The sequence below is a fragment of the Ctenopharyngodon idella genome, chromosome 11 (genome assembly GCF_019924925.1).
Source record: "Ctenopharyngodon idella isolate HZGC_01 chromosome 11, HZGC01, whole genome shotgun sequence".
In the NCBI taxonomy this organism is placed as follows: domain Eukaryota; kingdom Metazoa; phylum Chordata; class Actinopteri; order Cypriniformes; family Xenocyprididae; genus Ctenopharyngodon; species Ctenopharyngodon idella.
In genome coordinates, this window is record NC_067230.1 from 24,081,327 (window position 1) to 24,104,787 (window position 23,461).

General features: G+C 37.6%; 1 protein-coding gene and 1 long non-coding RNA gene across 2 annotated transcripts; both read left to right on the top strand.

The window, feature by feature from the left end:
* The first annotated feature begins 427 nt into the window (after positions 1-427).
* On the top strand, positions 428-23,444 carry egln1b (egl-9 family hypoxia-inducible factor 1b). The gene is made up of 5 exons (XM_051912563.1): positions 428-1,404; positions 15,208-15,327; positions 21,677-21,813; positions 21,896-21,963; positions 22,673-23,444. Exons 1-5 carry the CDS (start codon positions 700-702, stop codon positions 22,726-22,728), a joined length of 1,086 nt encoding a protein of 361 aa, XP_051768523.1. The 5' UTR covers positions 428-699; the 3' UTR covers positions 22,729-23,444.
* On the top strand, positions 15,334-17,720 carry LOC127522504 (uncharacterized). Its single transcript, XR_007932616.1, has 2 exons — positions 15,334-17,241; positions 17,605-17,720. It is a non-coding gene; the product is annotated as an uncharacterized LOC127522504 (long non-coding RNA).
* Positions 23,445-23,461: the final 17 nt, after the last annotated feature.

Sequence of the window (23,461 nt, forward strand, 5' to 3'; positions counted from 1 at the left end):
TTCCATTAAAAAGCAGTTCTGGTAGTTTTCTTATGTTTACTCTTTTTATTATTATTAATTTAGTTAATTTATTTTTAAATCAAAGTTAAATTGCTTTTCATTAAACCTTTTTTTTTTCTTTTTTCATTTTTATGTTCCTAAATGATTTTAAAATAGACTTTTCTTCCTTTTTCTTTATTTACCACTTTGAATTGCCATTATGCATGAAATGTAATATATACATTTGGATAAAATATAAACTATTTGCTCGCTTGTTCGCTTTCTGTTATGAATATCGGGAGTTTATTTATACGTTTTGTTTGTTTGTTTGTTTCAAACGCAAATGCAGTATTTCTACTCATTAAATATTTTTTTGTTAATTTTCATTCTGCCCACACAAAGTTGTGAGAAGCACATGGGGATCCTGCCCACAGTGTTGTCTATCCTGTCTCTAGTGCGCATGCGCACATGGTTGACGTGCGCTGAGCGCTGAAGAAAAGGAACAGCCGGCGCCATGCGCTTCCATCAAACTCACGGCTCGCGCTGAGACTTCACAAGTGTCAAACCATAGATGTCGCGGGAATGTGAGAGAGTCACGTTGCCCTCGGTCAAATGGAATGAAATCGGCAGCGGGGGGCCAGGTTACAGCGTTTCTTTCAATTTCGCTTGTGGATACATGTAGTGAAGTTGCAGGCTGATACTGTAATACAGCGCTGAAACATGGAAGGAAACTCAAGGGAAAGCGACCGTCTGGAGCGAGAGCGCCAGTACTGCGAGCTGTGCGGGAAAATGGAGAACCTGATGAAGTGCGGACGGTGTCGCAGCTCGTTCTACTGCAGCAAAGAGCACCAGAGACAGGACTGGAAGAAGCACAAGCGGGTGTGCAAGGAGGCCGACAAGCAGCAGCAGCAGCAGCAGCAGCCGGCTGAAGAGCGCAGCGCCGTACAGTGCAACACTTCAGAACAGTCGAACACTTCTCAGAGTAACTCTTCTGTTACGTCACCCGGCGAAAGAATGCCAGATTTTATCAAGTCCGCTACGGGCCCTGACACCAAACCGACCGCTGACAGCTCGAAACCCAACGGACAGACGCGGTCGCCTCCTCAGAAACTGGCCACGGACTATATCGTGCCCTGCATGAACAAGCACGGCATCTGTGTGGTCGACAACTTCCTAGGTGACGAGATCGGACGCAGTATTCTGGAGGACGTGCGGGCGCTTTACTTGACCGGCGGCTTTACAGACGGACAGCTGGTCAGTCAGAGGAGCGACTCGTCTAAGGACATTCGGGGGGATAAGATCACCTGGGTGGAGGGAAAGGAGCCGGGATGCGAAAGGATAGCGTTTCTCATGAGTCGCATGGACGATCTGATCCGACACTGTAACGGGAAACTGGGCAACTACAGGATCAATGGAAGAACAAAAGTAAGTAGAGCTGTCATAGAGGAGAGCAGTGGTGCATGACACTTAAAGGTACGCTCAGTAATTTTGTGCTAATTAAAAAAAAAGTTTTATGCAAAAAAACATTAGAGATGTGAGAATATCTTTAAAATGACAAAGACGTCATATATCTAGATACGGCTGTTTTTGTCCTGCAATTTCCAAAAGGTAGAGCCTACTCTATCGGGCCTGCTGATGGGCTTGCCATTTAACCGAACAATCAGGGAAAGCTTTCATTATGAATATTAATATGCCTCTCTCTACCGTTCTACGTTTTGGACATTTGCAAGCGGATCGCCCCTTCATGGGCGATGTCACATGACCAGCCACACAGCCGCTGCAGGTAACCAGCTGGGCACCAGTAACATGCAAACAACAACAAAAAAAACCTCAAATCTTTCTATTATACAGATTTGATTAGGATGAGATACACAGAAAAGAAACAATACAAAAACTAAATGGCTTTGGTGTGAATTGGCTGCAGTTAGTAAACAAACGTCAGTATAGAGTCCAAAACTACTATTTCTTCTGTGGCGAATAAGAGGAGGCTTAAAGGGTTAGTTAACCAAAAAATGAAAATTCTGTCATTAATTACTCACCCTCATGTGGTTCCACACCTGTAAGACCTTCGTTTATCTTCGGAACACAAATTAAGATATTTTTGATGAAATCTGAGAGGTATATGACTCGTCCATAGACAGCAATATAATCAACATTTACAAGGTCCAGAAAGGTACTAAAGACATCGTTAAAGGGTTAGTTCACCAAAAAATGAAAATTCTGTCATTTATTACTCACCCTCATGGCGTTCCACACCGTAAGACCTTCGTTAATTTTCGGAACACAAATTAAGATATTTTTGTTGAAATCCGATGGCTCAGTGAGGCCTGCATAGCCAGCAATGACATTTCCTCTCTCAAGATCCATTAATGTACTAAAAACATATTTAAATCAGTTCATGTGAGTACAGTGGTTCAATATTAATATTATAAAGCGACGAGAATATTTTTGGTGAGCCAAAAAAAACAAAATAACGACTTATATAGTGATGGCCGACTTCAAAATACTTTTTTTTTTTTTTTTTTTTTTTTTTAGGCGCACCAAAAAATTTATAATATTAATATTGAACCACTGTACTCACATGAACTGATTTAAATATGTTTTTAGTACATTAATGGATCTTGAGAGAGGAAATGTCATTGCTGGCTATGGAGGCCTCACTGAGCCATCGGATTTCAACAAAAATATCTTAATTTGTGTTCCGAAGATTAACGAAGGTCTTACGAGTGTGGAACGGCATGAGGGTGAGTAATAAATGTCATTATTTTCATTTCTGGGTGAACTAACCCTTTAAAACAGTTGACGTGACTGCAGTGGTTCAAACTTAATGTTATGAAGTGATGAGAATACTTTTTATGCACAAAAACAAAACAAAAATAACAACTTTATTCAACAATCTCTTTCTCTCCTCTTCCCTGTCATTATCCTTACGCAGTTGCCGCAGTAAGCACAGTGGAGGCTTCCGTGTTTACGTCCGAATGCCGGCTGATTATTGGCCAAAGCTGTTCACGTGAGCAGCATGACGCATGCGTGTGATGCTGACGCAGGAGCCGTCCAATAATGAGTAGGGCGTTCTGTCGTAGAACCTGGAAGCCCTGAACGTAAACAACGTATGAGAATGACACAGAAGAGAAGATATTGTTGAATAAAGTTGTTATTTTTTGTTTTGTTTTGGCACACAAAAAGTATTCTTGTCGCTTCATAACATTAAGGTTGAACCACTGCAGTCACGTCGATGGTTTTAACAATGCCTTTAGTACCTTTCCGGACCTTGAAAGTGTTGACTATATTGCTGTCTATGGACGGGTCAATTACCTCTCGGATTTCATCAAAAATGTCTTCATTTGTGTTCTGAAGACGAACGAAGGTCTTACGGGTGTGGAACGACATGAGGGTGAGTAATTGATGACAGAATTTTCATTTTTGGGTGAACTAACCCTTTAACACAAGTATAAACATACTGAGTGCACCTTTAAATATGGGAAAAATATCAGGTCATTTTAAAGGCCTAGAAAGTCAGGAAATTTTATAGGCAATTTTTTTTTTTTAATAGTTACACTCGTCTCTGCTTTATTTCAAGTGCAATAGCTATGAAATTATTATCTTCTTATCTAGTAATTTTATGGAAAATCATTGGTCAAAAGGTGTGGGAACATATTTTTGGGGATCAAGTGAAAGCCCCAGTTAAAGGGTTAGTTCACCCAAAAATGAAAATTCTGTCATTAATTACTCACCCTCGTGTCGTTCGACTTGATTGCTTTATATGATGAACAGATTTCATTTAAGCTTTTAAACATTGATCAGCAAACATTAACGGAAGCTCAACCGAACCGGCTTGATGCGCGAGAACAAATCTCATTGGTTCTTGCGTAACACACGATAATGAATTGGTTCTTGTACATCAAGTGAACATGCTTGAGCTTTCGTTTACCACAGCTGATGTGTGCATTGATGAATGTTTAAGCCTAAATTCAATCTGTTCGTCATATAAAGTGATCGTGTCTCTTCAGAAAATTTGGACTAAACCACTCATTTCATATGGATTTGTTTTATGATCTCTTTATGAACTTTTAGAAGCGTTGCATAGCTGTCAGTAGAGGGACAGAAAGCTCTCAGATTTTCATCAAAAGTCTTACGGGTTTGGAATGACATGAGGGTGAGTAATTAATGACAGAAATTTCATTTTTTGGGTGAACTATCCCTTTAACACATTAACACATGTTTTATGGATTAGGTTAAAACTCAGATCTGTCACTTTAGACGGGAAGACGCGTCACCTTTGACCCTCAGGTGATGCCTATATCCGCACCTGCCTTTCAATAGAAAGTGAATCTTAAGAAATTATTCAGACGCTATATTAAAAATGAAAGCTCTTCCAGTTCTTTTTCCAATACAGAGGGGGTAAATATGTCACTATGTATTTATCATTGAGGGCACTACTGAACTGTGATTCCATCGTAAATCACCAGTTTCACACAATCTTCTTCACTGCATTTGTAGCAAACTTGAAAATCTCCTACAATAAAAATTCTGGATTAAACACATTAAAGACTCTGAATATTATGCACCATCACGTCTCTCCCCCAGATTCAATTGTTCTTGAATTTTCTACCCCCACAAATAATGTCAGGCTGACCGTTTTTTTTTTTTAAACAGGAGCTTCCTGTTGAGCCACAGGCTATGTTACTGATAGTGCCTTTGTGAGTTATCCATGACCAGCATGGCTCTCATATTTCCCCAGGTCAGGGGAACGCCTGCGACCACCAGCTGCTATCAGGCGTGCCCTACGCATGCACAATGTTTGGACAAACCTCCAACCTCTCAGGGTTTAGGGAAACCATCACCTTTTCCCTCTTGCTGTAAACACATGCGTGCTTATTGTGACTTACAGGAAATTTGTAACACAGTTAGCTTACAGCAAGTGTTGGTACGATTATGCAAGATTATGCGTACGTTAAGTGTATGTCTCGTTTTATATCACACACTATGGTAAATCATTTGGATTTCAAGGTCTTTTTTGGCTTATTGCAGAAGGGTCTCTTATTTAAAGACAAAGACCCTAGTACTTCACTGACTGACTGTGCCTGAGGGAGTATGCGTTCCCTTTTTTTTTCTTTTTTTTTTTTTTTAGATTCACTCCCTGTACACCACAGCGAGCCGTCACAGGCATGCTTTCAGATCAGTCACGTACACCATTATCAGTCTGTCAATACAAACCACAGTATTATGAAAGAGAAACATTCATGCTTAAGATAGATGTCATTATTAATTTAGCATAAAAATGTAGTTTATTCGTTTGTGCAAAGGCATGTGCTGTGCACAGGATGTTTAAGTGTGAATATCAGAAGGCTTGATGGGAGGTGATAGCACTTCCTGAGACTGCATTTTTTTAATGTCTTTGTGAGTGTCGCAGATGTACAGCTGGACAATTCAGGATGCTCAGCAGGCGTATGAAAGAATCAGCCAAGGGGAAAGAGTCTGTTACATAAAACACAATGAACGGATAATATGTTTATGTTTTGTATTGATATTAAACTATAAACGAACTTTGTGCTTGTTAAATGTTGGAGGATCAGAGGCAAAGTATATATATATATCTGGACTTCAGTGAGGCCGGAGATTGTGGAGGGGAAGGAGATGAGTAGAGAAAGAAGTGAGAACAGGAACGAGAGGTATTGTTTATTATGAAACAACAGAACAGGCCTACATGACTTTGAGTATTTTTCAATGTTTTAGATGCATAATGTTTGACACATTGAAATTGCATTGAATTTAATTATTGTGATTCTTCTTAAAAGGTTAGTTCATCCAAAAATGAAAGCTCTGACATTAATTACCCTCATGTCGTTCCAAACTCGTAAGACCTTCTTTCATCTTCGGAACACGAGTTAAGATATTTTTGATGGAAGCTGTGAGCTTTCTGGCCTCCAATAGTTATTACCACTTTCAAGGCCCAGAAAGTTAGTAAAAGACATCATTAACATAGTCCATGTGACTACTGCTGTTCACATGAGCAGCATGACGCATGCGTGTGATGCTGACGCAGGAGCCAGCCAATAATGAGCCGGCATTCTGATGTAGAACCTGGAAGTGCTGCACTGTGTTTACTACATCAACAGCATAGGATACTGACAGGGAAGAGAAGAAATTGTTGAATAAAGTTATTATTATTATTATTATTATTTTTTTTTTTGTGCACAAGTATTCTCGTCGCTTCATAACATTAAGGTTGAACCACTGTAGTCACATGGACTGTTTTAACGATGTCTTTACTACCTTTCTAGGCCTTGAAAGAGGTATTAATGTTGCAGTCAATCAAAGATCAGAAAGCTCTCAGATTTTATCAAAAATGTGTGTTCTGAAGATGAACGAAAGTCTTACGGTTTGAAAAGACATGAGGGGAGTAATTAATGACAGAATTTTCATTTTTGGGTGAACTAGCCCTTTAAAGGGATAGTTCACCCAAAAAAGAAAATTTTGTCATTTACTCGCCTTCATGTCATCCCAAACCTGTATAACTTTCTCTCTTCTGTGGAACATAAAAGAAGATATTTTGAGAAATGTCTCAGTGTTTTTAAAATATCTTCTTTTGTGTTCCGCAGAAGAAAGAAATTCATACAGGTTTGAAACAACATGATGGTGAGTAACAATAAATCCCTTTTAACGATTCCTGTTGGTAATATTTTTAAATTATTATTTTTAAAAACAATCATTTAAAAAAAATAATAATATTAACAATTTTTTTTAAACTAAAATAAATGCATTGTTTTTGTCTTTTTTTATGTATTTTTTTATTAATATTTTCGTAATGTATCATATCTGGTGGTTCCTTGTATCCATTCCATGGTTCTTGCATCGCCTTTTAGCAGCAACGTTCCCCCCTGAGTCTTCTGTTTCATGGCAAAAGAAATTAGACCTAAGTTGTGAATGTGAGTATGCAGTCTGTGTTGATGCAATAAAAAAAAAAGACTGTTTAACGCAAAACAATGGCACGAGTTGTCTTCACGCTAAAACAAGCATACAATGCGACAAGTTTAGTCCAACTCACAAACAAAAGACTCTAATGATACTGTTCTTTTTAATGAATCAAAAACATACAGCATGACCAGTGTAGCTCGATTTCCGAAACAAATGACTGAGCCAGTTCTTTTTCTAATGAGAAATTCAATAGGATGCAGTCCGATAGTACCCTGTATAATTTACAGCATTAGCTGAGAGAGAATTTCTTCCTTATCTAAGCAAAATGCACAACTAAAATGTAGCCTACTCAAAAGAATCTAAATCAAATCAGAATCAAATCGGGAGCTTGTGCATCTAAGCACAAATTGAATCAGAAAATATCATGCTTTCCTCTCAGCTTTTTGTGTGGTGTTTTTGTTTTATTATCGTCTATCGTCGGTCCAGGGGGTTTGTCACCTCCTGCTCGACACCTTCTGGGTGTCAGGGTGAAGAAAGAATATTTGCAGGAGTATAACACAATGAATTGCCAAGTGGTCATGTTTACATTACGTGACCAGAGAAGCTGGCACTGGATCAGAATGAGCTGTTTTTGAGCGTATTCTTTCATTCCCTTTGGAAAGTCCCTCCTCACAAGGAAGGATGTATAATATTTCTTTGCGTCTGCATTGACGTTTAGTTAAATTATTTTTTTTTGTTTTTGTACCCTTATGTCAGGAAACCTTGCGTGCAACCAACAGGAGACTTGTGAGATTGTTTTTTGAAGGCGGAAGCTTGATGTGTAAAACACCTGTAGACTTTATAATGAACCATACTGAAGCCTGCTTTTATTTTTTTGGTACATATTTTAAAGCATTTTACGAGGGTTTGTTTATATTGTACATGCATACGATGTTTGTTTTGTGTGCGTGTGTGTGCTGTTAGTTGCATGTTGTGCCCATTTTTTTTATCAGCAGAAGCTTATATGTATGACTTATCTCTTGGACATGTGTGCTGTCACTGCTTTTTCCTTAACGTGTTTATTAATGGTGCAGTGTGTGTCAGTCTGCCAGGGTGTCAGCGCTGGAACAGCAGTGCAGCTGCACGCTCTGCACGTAGCTGGACTATTAGAACTGTCTGTCTGGCTAAAGTCCAGCAGTTGAGGTTTATATCAGCTCTGCATTGCTCACTGGAACAGATGCAGTATCACAAAAAGGAGAAAGGACATGTTGTAAACCCAAGAGGGCCTCTTACAGGAAAAATCCTGAATCCAGGAAAACAAATCACTGTTATGGAGATGTGTTGAAGTAAATGATAACCCCCAGGCATGATTAACATATTAAAGGGTTAGTTCACCCTCATGTCGTTCCAAACCAGTAAGACCTCCGTTCATCTTCGGAACACAAATTAGGAGATTTTTGATGAAATCTGAGAGCTCTCTGACTCCTCCATAGACAGCAATTTAATTACTCAATAGACAGTAATTTAGTTTATGCTGTCAAGGCCCAGAAAAGTATTAAAGACATCATTAAAATAGTCCATGTGACTACAGTGGTTCAACCTTAATTTTATGAAGCGACGAGAATACTTTTTGTGCGCAAAAACAAAACAAAAATAACGACTTTATTCAACAATCTCTTCTCTCCCGTCAGTCTCTTACGCTGTTTACGTTGTAGACGCAGTGCAGCGCTTTCGTGTTCTACGTTAGAACACCGACTTTCTAAGGTTAAAAGAAATATTGTTGTAAAAAGCGATACCATTGTGCAGCGTTTACCTCAGTAAGTTGACCCAGTGGATCTCTGAGCTGGTGCTGGTGTGAGTGGAGACGAGGCTAATTAGCATATTCATAGATCTGCATACTAAATGAAGCAAGGGTGTAGAGTTAGATTCAAGCTATTTTAAGGCAGGAAGAACACTTTTTTCACAGGAAAAAACATTTAAATATGTCATTTTGGTAATCAAAGATAAGTTTTAAGGGATAAAATTGACTACAGGGCGACTTTAAATGAATTTTCCAGTTTTGATGGTCTGTGTTTATTTCCTTTTGTCTACTAAACTTGATGTTATAGGGGAAGTTCACTCCAGAAATTAGAATTTATTCCTCATGTTGCAATAGTTTACTTATTTGATCATTAATTTACTTATTTACTTGTTTGTTTACTCATTTAATTATTTACTTTGTTTTATTATTGCGGGAAATGAGAATCTTTTTCTATCATTTTGTGAGCAAAGATGGAGTTGGTGATGAAAAAAATGTCACATCGCATAGAAAAAATTCACCCAATTGCAATTTGCAAACATTGCATGAGAGTTATGTCGGTGAAGGACTCTCTAACCACAAGCAAAAAAGCAGCATAAATATTCTGTTCCACAAAAGAAAGAAAGTCCTACAGGTTTGGAATGACATTATGTTGAGTAAATGATGACAGAATTGTAATTTTTGAGTGCTTGTCATGTGATCTGTATATGTTTTGCACTGCAGATCCTTTTTTATGACAATAAACCAACATAAACCAATTTTTCTAGTAATGTTTAACAAAGCAGTTGCCACATACAAATTACTACAAAACAACAACAGCAACAAAAAACAACAATTTTACTACTATCGGCTAATGGAATCAGTAACATTCTGCTTTTGCCATGAATATTAGGGAATATTAACAATCTAATAAATATGTAGATAGCAGGCGCAGCTGTTTGTGCACACAGCATCACATCCAGGTGTGTCTGAGACTTTGAAACTGGAATACACACGCACTGACGCTCTGATTGAAGTGCTCTTTGTGTTGTAGGACTATGGCATCCCCTCAGTCTCCTTCAGTCCCTCCCCGGTCACGGATCTTTGCAGGTGATGATGGGAGAGTGGCGGCATGGCATCCTGACGCAAAACCCACTGCGTGATGTTGATGCGTGCCGTCCGCACCCACCCCTCCTCACCTGGTTGTTTTTTCAGCCCAGCATGCCCTGCTTACTCTCTGACGCAGTTGGCTCTCTCACTCACCCCCACCTGAATGATTGAAGCGCCGTTGAGCGATTTCACCCTTATCTGCTCCGGCCCATTCACGTTGGGGGCTCGCGGATTGCGTCAATGCCCTCAGCTCGCTTTTTTTGTCCTGGCTTGTCTTTCTTTCCTTCTCCCCCATATCTCCTTCTCCCACTGGTTAAAGCGCACACTCGCTTGCCCTCCCTTCGTCTTTATTTACGTTGTCCTTCGCTTTTGCACCTGCCGCCAGGGAAAACAGTTCAGTTGAAATGTCGTCACATGTATTGTGATCCGTCGTGCATTGCGTGCCATTGCAGGCTGCAGGACTTGGCTGGAAAGGTCCCTTTTAAAAGCCTTTTAAAGAAGTAGAGGTGTGAAGGTTATTGAAAACTAGGGGTGGGTGATATGAACAAAATCTTATATATTACGATACGAGTAAGTTTATTTCACCATAATGATATATATCACAATATTTATACTTTTGCTTTAAAGGGTTAGCTCACCCATTAATGAAAATTCTGTCATCATTTACTCACCCTCATGTCATTCCAAACCCGTAAGACTTTCATTCATCTTCGGAACTCAAATGAAGATCTTTTTGATGAAATCTGAGCGATTTCTGTCCCTCCATTGACCGCTACATAACTGACACTTTGACGCTTCAAAAAGTTCATAAAGAGATCATAAAACTAATCCATATAATTTGAGTGGTTTAGTCCAAATTTTTTGTGGTTATGATAAAGGATGTGACATTTCCGAAACATGCTCGAAGTGGGGACCAGAACTAAACAGAGTGTTACTGACAAACTGGGAAGAGAGGTGCTGCAACATTGTAAAATATGTAAATAATGTGTTTTTTGAACATTCAAGCATTACTCTAGTAGACCCCAAAAACAAATTCGAGACTTTATAAAAGGGTACATTATGCCTCTTTAACAGAAAGAATTCTAACAATAGTCATCGTCTTGCTGACTGGCCCTAGTTTGGCTTTTCCGTGACTCCTGCATTCCCCGTCTTCCACTTGAAATGAGTGATTTATACTCAGCCACACCCCAGCACCGCTAACGGCTGTGTTGCTGGGAAAAAGGTCCTTATGTACAGTCATTTTTAAAATTGTTCCCAGCATGTGTTGCTTTCCTCAGCTGTCGCTTTTTCTCCTGGAATGATGACGCTCTTTCACTGGAAATCTAATATCAAATTATAGGCCTCAGGAAGCTGGGGAGGAGAGATGTTGAGGGGGGGGGGCTCTGTATGCTTGTGTTCTTGTGAGTGAAAGGGTGTGTATGTTTTTGGGTCTAACGGTTCAGATTTCTCTAGAGCTCGGTTTGTATCACAGTTCTGAAACAGTCTGACTGTTTCAGTAAATACTTGGCATGTTGCTTTTTGTGAGGTACATTTTGGATACCGATATTTAAACACTGTGATTGGCTGGTACCAGTCTGATTGCTGAAATTTCTTTTCAAATAATAAAAAAAAAAAAAAAAAAACTATGCTGCAGAATAATGCACTGTAAATTACTGCCGTTTTAGTGTTAACTAATAAAGTGTTGGGTGTAGTGCTGGGTGGTTTGACCAAAAATCTGTATCACGTTTTTTTTTAAGATTCTGGCGGTTTCACGGTAGGCTATGTCACGTTTTTTTTTTTTTTTTTTTTTTACTGGACCTTTATTTTGGCATATTTTACTGTCAGGAGTACAGGGAATATATTATATAAACATTGTAAGGACAAATAAAAATGTAATCAAATCAGTTCATAAAGCTAACAATTTAGTTTAAAATGTAATCAAATTAATTTAATTATTTAATTAAATTAATAATATTAATAAGTAGGCTACATTTTTTACTGTGCAATTTCTGTAATTTCAATGAAGACCTTTGAGTTTGTGTTTTAATAAACAGTGTTATTATTATTATGATTATTATTATCTCTATTAATCGAAGTATACCCGATTGTACAATAGTATATTTCTATTTCTAGCAGCGGTGGTTGTGTTGTGGGTCTTCCTCAGCAGAAATCACGTTCCGGGGAAGGAGAAAAGGGAACGCGGGGGCACAGCGATGCGACCGCAAAGGGCACTTTCACTTTCGCGATCAAAGGGGCAGGGGCTCAATCCCTCGTTTCCTTCTACAAATGTTTATTAATTGATGTTTGTTTTTTAAATTTTTTTTAATGATTATATCTTAAATGCCTTTTATGCCATGTCAGCCTTAAATGCTGACATAAAACAAGTAAAGAAATAAAAGGTTTTTATTTTTTTTCTCATGGGAACCATTTCACCTCTAGTATGTATGCAAGTATTGCAAAGAATGTTGGAAGACATTGTTGTCCCCCCCCCCCACACACACACATGTGCTGAGAGTCAGTGCAAAACACACTGATGTCGTGTCCCTGGGGAGGACATCTCAGTTCCTTTGACATTATGCTGTAGGGTTAGGGTTAGAGGGTTAAGTTAAGGCCTAAAAATTCCCTGCTGGGCTAGTGCTGCTTATAAATAGAGTGTTAGGTCACGAACTATCATTGAAGTGATCAGATTCAGGAGCCTACGTGCAGAAGTGGGTGAAAAAGAAGGCAAAAGGCGAGTTCCCGGAGGGGATCGATATCAGAGAGCCATTCTGACTGTGCTTTATTTCAGTTCACAGAAACACGGCTCACAGTATTAGCCCAAAGGTTTCTGATATTTAAGTGTGCTTGTTTGAAACGTTTTGTTAATGATTTAAAGGTGAACGTTGTCATTAGTCACGTTTTTGTTTAAAGTTTGACTTGTTTTTTTTACTTGGAGAGGAATATTCTTCAATCTTTTAAGTTATTTTTAAACTACATGTTTGCTCCAGAAATGTAGTTTAACCGAGTCATATGCAGGTCACTTTGACTGATAAACTGATGTTCTATTTTTATGAGCTTTTGACTTATTCTCTCCTTTGTAACACTGTCCAGTTTTACTCCAAACGGATGTGTCGGTGTGCACAAATACATTTACACTGCTATTTTCTTCTTTGTGATTAATTAACACTTTCCATGTAAACTCGGAGATCAAAATAAAAGGGGCAAAGGAAGAGCAGGAAAGGAAAAACCTCAGCAAAGGAAAGACTTCAGCAATGGCTTCATTGTTCCCTCAGCCTCATAACCCAGATTCAACAAGATTAAAAGATATAATCATCACAGGGCTGAGAATATCACAGTTATCACCTTATTTTGTTTCATGTAGTTGTGCGCTTTGGTATCTTACAGTATCTGAATAGCATTCAGTGGTCTGAACTGCATTACACAAATACGAGGTAACAGTGAATCTCCTGAAGACTGAATCTTGATTATATTTCACTTCAAAAGCAACAATTAAATAATATTTTGCATATGCTGTTTTTTAGTACCCGATTTTTTTTTTCCCCTTTCGTCATCTGTAATCTGAATGTTTTATTTTAGTTTACTTTTTAGTTTAGTAATTCTCATTATTTTCGATGTAAATGTAAAATCAACCTGTCTGAGCACGATGATTTGTTTTTAATTAAAGTCCTCCTGTGTGGAAAATCAAGTTTTTAATGTTGTTTATATGTCTATGTGGTGTTTTTAATATGCTATAAGACAAACCATGTGCAAATTCATAAGTTAACACCATTGCCGAGTATTTTCTCTTTAAAACCGCAATGAACCAAAGACAGTTTCAAAAACGCGGTTTGAAATCGCTGGTGTTTCTTACGTCACAAACTACCTTGTAACCAATCACGTCAACGTGCTTTAGCATATCATTAACTATGACTGATCTGAAGCAGGGGAGTCTCGAGAAGGTTATCCTGGTATATTTTTCTGTTGATACGAAAGATCGGGTAGATTTAGCAATATAGTGGGTGTATGATGTATATTATGATGCTATGATGAATATGCCTTTCTCCATTGACGTTCTAAGGTGTTCTAAGTGTTTGTGTAACATTAGCAGCACATTATTAGCTGTTTGATAACGTAGTCAAGCAAAAGGCTCATCATATTAATTACCGTTAATGTGTCCGATGTTGTAAAAAGCGATACCATTGTGCAGCTTTAACTTCAGTAAGTTGACCGAGTGGATCACTGAGCCCGTGCAAGTGAGTGGAGGCGGGCTAATTAGCATATTCATAGATCTGTGTATACTAAATGAAGCAAGAGTGTCGAGTTACATTCAAGCTATTTTAAGGCATGAATAAAAAAAAAATTGAAATAATCACCCAAAAATGAAAATAATGTCATTTATTACTCACCCTCATGTCGTTCTACACCCGTAAGACCTTCGTTCATCTTACGAACACAAATTAAGATATTTTTGATGAAATCTGATGGCTCAGTGAGGCCTCTATTAAGAGCAAAGCCATTCAAACTCTCAAGGTCCATAAAGGTACTATTTGAAACAGTTCATGTGAGTTCAGTGGTTCTACCTTAATATAATGTAATATAATAAGCAACAAGAATACTTTTTGAGCGCCAAAAAAACTAAATAACGACTTTTCAACAATATCTATATGGGCCGATTTCAAAACACTGCTTCATGAAGCTTCTGAGCTTTATTAATCTTTTGTTTCAAATTAGTAATTCGGATCTCCTATCAAACAGCTAAACTGCTGAAATCACGTGACTTTGGCGCTCCGATTCACTGATTCGATTCGTAAAGCTCCGAAGCAGTGTTTTGAAATCGGCCCATATAGATATTGTTGAAAAGTCGTTATTTTGTTATTTTGGTGCTCAAAAAGTATTCTCGTCGCTTTATAATATTAAGGTAGAACCAATGAACTGTTTTAAATATGTTTTTAGTACCTTTATGGACCTTGAGAGTTTGAATGGCATTGCTCTCAATAGAGGCCTCACTGAGCCATCGGATTTCATCAACAATATCTTAATTTGTGTTCGTAAGATGAACGAAGGTCTTACGGCTGTAGAACGACATGAGGGTGAGTAATAAATGACATTATTTTCATTTTTGGGTGAACTAACCCTTTAATTGTCATGAAAATGCCACACTGCAAAATTGTCCTAATAATATGCTAGAAATATTATCAGGACATTTTCTTGACAGTCTTTTGTGAGATTCTTGTTAAAAAATAAAATAAAAATATATTATAAATAAAATAATAGATTAGAAAAAAATATGAATAAGACTATAAATATGCTTTAGAAAAATATGATCTTATGATGGGGAAAAAAACAATGGAAAATTTTCATTTAACAGTGTCTTCTTGTAGAGAGAGTGTGTTGCTGCATCCAGCCACTGTGAAGGGTCTGTCGTCATATGTTCTTTTGATTGGCTATTTTGGCCAATTACTAAAACAACCCATTTTTCCTTCCAGGCAATGGTGGCGTGTTACCCTGGTGACGGGACAGGATATGTACGGCATGTGGATAACCCTAACGGAGATGGGAGATGTGTCACATGCATATATTACCTGAATAAAGACTGGGATGCCAAGGTAGGAGTTTTTTTCCCCCCAGCCATTTAACTTGTATACATTCTGTAGCGTGTAAAGCTGCATGAGATTTGGTAAGCTCTTCTCTGTTTGTTTAGGTTTCTTATCTGATGTAGACTGCTCAAACTTGCATCAGAGCTTGCATTTAATTCAATGGAAGTTTAAAACCAACCTTGTGTGGAAATTTTGCTGTTGGTACTTTATATAAATAGGCCACACGAGAGACTGTTTATGTGCTGTTATTAGAGGTCTGCTAGAACAGTGAAGTTTATGTTGGGTTTGTAAAATAAGAAAAATAAATTAAGAAAAATAAGCTTAAGAAAATATTTAGTGCTTAAATTTGTACATTTCTACTGCAAAATAATGGCAGGAAAACTTATTTCTAATGAGTTGACCATGTGGGCACCACACAAAAACACGCAGCAGTCCGACTGACAGAGAAATGACTTATGTGACCAGTGTAGCCCTATTCTTGAAATAAATAACTCCTATAAAATGGTTCTTTGTAGTGAATCAAAAACAAACAGCACAACCATTGTAACCTAATTCCCACCAAAAATGACTCATTTGAGATGTTTTTTTTGTTTGTTTGTTTTTCAAGTGAATCAAAAACATGCAGTATCACCAGTGTAGCCTGGCTGATTCCACAAAAAGATGACTCTTTTGAGCCAGTGCTTTTTAGTGAATCAAAAACACAGCATGACCAGTTTGTGAATCAGGCTAGACTATATGTTTTCAATTCATCAAAAATAATTGATTCATTAGAATCATTTGTTGGGAATTAGGATACACAAATGACTGTGATCCGGTTCTTTTTGGTAAATCAAAAACACCTGTGACCAATGTAGCCCGATTTCTGAAACAAACTACTTTAATAAGATGATTTTTTTTTTTTGTTTTTTTGGTGATTTAGAAACAAACAACACAACCAGTGTTGCCCTATTCCTGAAACAAATTACTCTTATGAGCTGGATCTTTTTGGTAAATCAAAAACAGCGTGACCAGCATAGTCTGATTTACAAACAACATGACTAGCAGTGCGATTTACGTAATCCGATTACTTTTTTCAATTAACTAGTAAAGTAATGCATTACTTTTTCAAATAAATAACACAAGTTACTTTGTTTTACAATTTTTTTTTTTTTTTTTTCATTGACACCTCTCCTGTCCCCATGTTGAAAGAAATCAGGAGTAAAGTGGCATTGTGTGAGCTAGACTAAATGTGAGAATGCTTTTACTCATCTCATTTGCACAAAGATTCAGATTCAGTATTCTTCAGAATAAACAAAAACAGTGAAATACAAACTCAGTATATTACGCAAACCTGCAGTAATGAAATGTTAAATAACACAAATATACTTTATGTATTTAATCTCACTTTATTATCCAAAGTCTTTGCTGCTGACATTCGATGATCCAATTCAACCATACTAAGCAAAAATGACTTTTTAGATAAACATTACATTTATAGAGTACCTCAGGGATGACATGTTTTTGTAGGCAAAACCCGAAAGCGAGTTAGCATTTTAGGACTTCCGGTTCCATCGCCCTAAAGTCTATGGGTTTTTTTAATGGGTTTTTGCTAAATCGCCTGAAATAAGGTCTGTGGTTAACAAAGCCTCTAAATATTTTCACGTTTTGATCTATGACATAAAACACACCAGTTATAACCCACTTGTGATTTTTATTTAAACCTTTATTGTGTCTTAAAAACGGCTGTTGCTAACAAGTTGCTAAAAGGGACTACTTCCTTTGGCGGGGACTTTAGACGTCATCATGACAAACAGGATATTTGGACAGCATTGCTCATGAAAAAGTGGATAAGTATTCATACACAGCGCAGATCATAATCAGCGAGCATGTTTTTAAATAAAGTTTGAGGAAGCTGGGTGGTGGTGACGTTGATCCACGACCATGGTGTGCTGTAGTCCGTTTATAGCCTACTGCTGGCTTTATATATTTGACGACTTTATTTAGGCTTCAAATTGTATAAATGTTGTGTTAACTTGTAAAGATTATCTTGATAGACAAAACGTGTAAGTGTCATAACCCTTTGTTAAACACAGAGCTTATTTTTTGCGATTTTTCCAAAAGTCTATGGGAAAAATGCATTGGCTTTCAATCGAGGGAACCCGTGCGCCGCTAACTTCTGGGTTGGCCTACAAAAACACGTCATCCCTGAGGTACTCTATTTATTTATTTATTGCTGAAGTAGAGTGTTTAAGTCAACTTTCCTGCACCCTATTCTTCTGCAATCCAGAATGTCAGCACAGCTGAAAGGTTTGTTTGAGCTGCGCCCTCTACTGTACAGGTGTGAATTTGCATGAGGCTTGTTCATTTCACTTTTGGTGTGAAAGGGCCTTTACATTTGCCAAAGATAGAACTTTTTTTTTTTTTTTAAATTAAAAAACAAACAAGCAAGCCCAACCTAGATGAGGAAAAAGTAACGCAAAAGTAACGCAACACATTACTTTCCATGAAGAGCAACTAAGAAACGCAACATTGTAATGGATTACTTTTAAAAGTAACTTTCCCCAACACTGGTCACTAGTATAGCCTGATTTCTGAAACAGAGACTCTTATGAACCAGTGATTTTTAGTGAAACGAAAGCATACCGCATGACCAGTTTGTGAATCATACTACACTGGCCACGTTGTTTGTTTTTGATTCACAGCTTCACAAAAAGTGTGTGAATTGGGCTACACAAACGAATATTATGAACCAGTTCTTTTTAGTGAATCAAAAATCTACATCATGACCAGTGTAGCCTGATCCTGAAACACATGACTGGTTCTCGAGTCCCAAAATATTACAACCTTGTTCTTTTAAAGAATGGTTTAAATCTGAGTGAAACACTGCCTTGCATACTGTAGTTTACAACATTAGTGGAGACAGAATGGTAACTGAAATATGCCTAAATGAGTCAGAATCTAATACAATTTGGAATTGAATATGGACATATGTATTAATAACTTGTGAAATTTCCGCCTCCGTTCTTATGGTTATGTTAAACATTTACTGTTTAAAGTTCCATGAGCGCTCGCTGTGACAGCATTGACATTTTTCACCACTGACTCTACCACCGTCGTCACTTTCCAGCTCTTAAAACCAGCACTGCGTCAGAGAGCGGTTCTGCTCTAGAACATTCCGACCTGCCATGGAAACCATCCAGAGTGCTGATCAGATGTTCTTACATGAAGTGAATGGTAAAGAGAGAATTGGCCAGTTTCACAGGCAAGAGACAGGGATTGTAGAAGGGAAAGAAGGATGTAGTGTTTGTCTGTAGTGTTTAGTTTTCATTAAACACTCAAGGGCATGTTACTCTTTATCTAGATGCTGTTTAAGGTTAAACTCACTCTTTGCTCGAGACTCGTAAGAATGCAGCACAGCCTGCAAACTCCATTTTCTTCCCGTCATGTGTTTCTATAAGTTTCAAAGCTGTGATGTAAGGATGGGTCACATCTCGCACACATACAACCCTGATATTTTCCGTCCTTCTCAAGCTGCACAGGATGCCAGTAATACATGCTATAAACTAGCGTACTCTCTCTCTCTCTCTCTCTCTCTCTCTCACTGAATGGAGAGGAAAATAGCCGTCTCACGCAAACCTGCTTGTTCCCAGTTGCCTTGGCTTATGTAAAAGTCACAGTGTGTCAGATTTTTTTTCTTTAAGCCAAATTTAGCAACAGGTTGTCCTGAGGCAGGAAAAAAGACATTCCCTTCCAGAGTTTCCCATCCATAACATTCTGTTTTGTGTAAATGAAAATTTAAATTGTTTATTTGATCAAAAATATGGTAAAAAAAAAATATATATATATATATATATATATATATATATATATATATAAATATATATATATATATATATATATATATATATATATATATATATATATATATATATATATTTAAATCTAAATATTTAAATTTAAAGTTTTCTATTTGAATATATTTAAATGTATTGTGTGTGTTTGTGTATACATATACTGTACATATGTATGTATATATATATATATATATATATATATATATACACACACACACATACACAGACAAAAATATACAAAAGTACAATTCATGGGATGGAACTTTTTAATGAAGAAAAATGGACAGTGCAACTTTAAATTGTGAAGTAGTTATAAATTATGGTAATATTTAATGTGCTAAATTAAATTTTAAAAAATGTGTTACAGATCAGTATCGGTATTCAGTATCAGATGTCTAGACTAAAGCTGAACCAATCATAATAATTCTTACCATTTAATAGTTTTTGAATGTTATTACATGAAGAGTACCCATGAAACTTACAGGGGTTGGATTCCGTTTTTTTTTTTTTTTTTGGACATTTTAATGGTTAAATTAAATCTTAGCAATCAAAAAGCATGTCTAATTAATTGAAATAATGAAACTTATCCAATTTACCAACAATTTATTAACAGTTTATCAAAAAATTACATTTTATTTAGGGCCCTATGATATACATTTTATTCTTTCCCCTCAAATTCTGTTTTATTTTTTTTTTTTACCAAATTCTGCTTTCTGTTTTAACTTTTCTGGATTCCATTTTAATGGTTTAATTACATTTTAACAATCAAAAATGTCTAATTAATTGAATTCTTAAAAACAGCAAAATGTATTCATTAAAAAATGTATTTTTATGAAATGTTGTGTTTTTTCAGATATTCTGTTGCGTATTTTAATTTTTCCGGCAATCAAATTAATGTCATTTAATTTATCTTTTAATCGTGAAATTAAACTTTTTTTGTCAAATGTGCTGCACAACAGAGCTTCACTGTTAAAATTAAATCACAGAAGAAAAACTGAGATTATTCCCTAAAAATATAGTTTTAATAATTTACTATTAAATTAATTTATCTAAATTCTACTGTACAATATGTTTCTGTCAAGTTAAATGGAACTTTTATTTTGACGGGTTGTCTAGAGTTTTGAGTTTCTCTGTGTTTATGACGATAGTTTTCTCAAACGAAGCGGTTAAAAGCTGATGAAGTGACTTTCAGAGCAGCTCTGGAGATGAATTTAGTGCGTTCATTTCCTCATATAGTGAGGCGACAGAGGATGAAAACACCGCGAGCGTCGCACGTGCTTTAGTGTATGTATGTTCATTTCAGAGGCACACAGGCGTGCAGGATTCATATTTAAATAGTCTTTTTGCGGTTTAATATTCACGGACAGTCTAAATCGCGATTTGATTTAAGTGTACTGACCTGCTTTTAATTCATTCATCAAAAATTTGACTAATTCCGTGACATTCCACGTTATATACTAAATTACGTTTTTATGACTGGATTCCGCGATTCCGTCCGCGTTTTCTGCATCGCGGAAATCATAGGGCCCTAGGTTGGACAAAGAAACTGAAACACTGGCCAATGTAGTGCTGGAGGTTTCATGCCTATTTATGCACGGCCTGATGGCCGATCTTCACTGATTTTACATTCCAGTGTCGGCATACCACCACGTAGGATGAACGACGTCCAACAGGAGTAAATGTCGAGGCAAAAGGAAGCTGTTTGAAAGGGATATAACCTGGATTATATCCAAAAAACAAAACAAAACCACAGCTGCCCAACTCACTGCAGAATTAAATGTTCGTCAGGACATGAGGTCAATATTCATTGTCAGGCTGCTGTAGCCAAACCTTCAATCACTCGTGCCAATGCCAAATGTCAGTTTTATAAGTGCAAACAGTGCAAATCTTGGGCTGTGGACAATATGAAACATGTATTGTTCCCCTTCACTGTCTTTCCCACATCCGTGGGAGTTGTGGTGTGGAGAAGCCCCAAAGAGTCTTAACACCCGGACTGTTGTGTGCCCAGAGTGAAGCACAGTGATGGTTTGGGCTGCAATATCATGGCATTCCCTACTGTGCTTGATGGGCACGTCACTGCCAAGAACAAACCATTCTGGAGGAACGTGCATCTAATGATTCAAACATTGTACCCTGAAGGGGGTGCCATGTATCAGCATGATAATGCACCATTACACACAGCAAGACTGGTGACAGAATGGTTTGATGAACATGAAAGTGAAGTTGAACATCTTCCATGGCCTGCACTGTCACCAGATCTAAATATTTTTGAGCCACTTTGGGGTATTTTGAAGGTGCAAGTCAAAAACGTTTTCTTCCTCCAGCATCAGCCACTGTTCTGGAAGAGGAATGGCTCAAAATCCCTCTGGCCACTGTGCAGGACTTGTATCTGTCATTCCTACTGTATTGGCTGCAAAAAGAGGCCCTACACCATACTAATAAATTATTGTGGTCTAAAACCAGGTGTTTCAGTTTCATTGTCCAGCCCCTGTATATACCATAATTCTCATCTGCTCACTCTATAGGAACACGGTGGCCTTTTGCGGATCTTTCCAGAGGGAACGGCTCAGTTTGCAGACATTGAGCCCAAGTTTGACAGACTTCTGCTGTTTTGGTCAGACAGACGGAACCCACATGAGGTCCAGCCAGCTTATGCCACGAGGTCAGTGATAGTGACGCATTTCATTTTGTAAAATAGTCCTGTACGCCGCTTATGCTTGTATTCTGTGCAAATTTATGTGCAGGTATGCTATAACGGTGTGGTATTTTGACGCTGATGAGCGAGCTCGAGCTAAGGAGAAATATCTAACAGGTAAAATCTGCTCAAACATGACTGTACAATACATTTGTGTATTATCTATAGATTTCTGTTCTGTATTTATGGGATTATGGCCAGATTGCATTGCTGGAATACCATTTAAAGGGTTAGTTCACCCAAAAATTACTTAACCTCATCTTGTTCTAAACCCACAAGACTTTCTTTCATCTTCAGAACACATATGAAGATATTTTTAATAAACTCTGAGCGATTTCTGTTCCTCCATTGACAGCTACGCGACTACCATTTTGACGCTTCAAAAAATTCATCGTAAAACTAGTTCATATGAATTGAGCGGTTTAGTCCAAATTTTCTGAAGAGACACAATCACTTTATATGATGAACAGATCCCTTTTGATCAATTTAAAGCATCCTTTCCAAATAGAAGTATTAATTTCTTTTAAAAAAATGGTTTGAATGGTAGTTTACTAATCAGTAACCACTCACTTTCATTGTATAAACTGCTTGTATGACATAAGGGTGAGTAAATGATGACAGTATTTTCATTTCAGGATGAAGTATTCCTTTAAATCAGGGGTGTTACGCGTACATCCCGCGGGCCAAAAATGAGTTTGACACCCCTGCTTTAAATAGTTAAATAATGAACCAGAGTGGGGTAATATGCAGATATGCATTATCAGAGCGGGCATAAAGCAGTTCTGTATCCATCTTCATGACATTTTTCTCTTTCTCTGTCTTTCAGGTGCAGGTGAAAGGGGTGTAAAAGTGGAGCTAAACAAGCCGTCAGAGCCCAGCTAGTGAACGAGGGATGAGTGAAGAGGAGTGTACAGGGTTGGACCTCCAGAGCGCTGCTGAGAGATGATGAGCAGAGGGCAGATGAAAGTCAGGAAGCAACTTTCTCTCTCATTCATCTCTCCATCTATCATCTATAAGGGGCTTCTCATAGGGACTCAGAATGTGATAGAGCTGTGAAGACAGGTGTGAATTAACATGCTTTGTGTTTCCTTTATGAAGAACGCTGGCTTACATGAGCATAGGATGGACGTAATGCTAAACTTAAGGGGGTGTGTGTGTGTGGACAGCTTCCTTCCCCGGTCCCACTTGTCAGCTTTTGTTATTGCACGTGTTAATAAAGGTACAGTTTTGTTTGGCAACGCATACTCAAAAAGCAAAAGCACAGAAAAGCCCTTTTTAAGGTTACAAGCTCTGTGTGATGTCCTATATGTGTTATTCTGCTCATAAGCCACTGTAATTATTATTGGATTTGTGTTTTTGTATGGCTTGTAATTCCGCTTTCCAAGCTCTCCTAATTGGAGCCACAAGGAACATGCTTTATCATGGCTTGCACCTGTTGCTAAGTAACCGGGTGCATTGCTGGATTGTCTTTGCCAGTAATCAGCGATATGTCTGTTGTTGCAGACGTTATGTCTCTCCTGTCCTAAGCCAAACTTGACACCTCATGTCTGTCTAACAGCTCTGAGTTTTAAATAAAAAAAGCAGTTTTCCTAAATACATCTTGTTTGACTGTGTG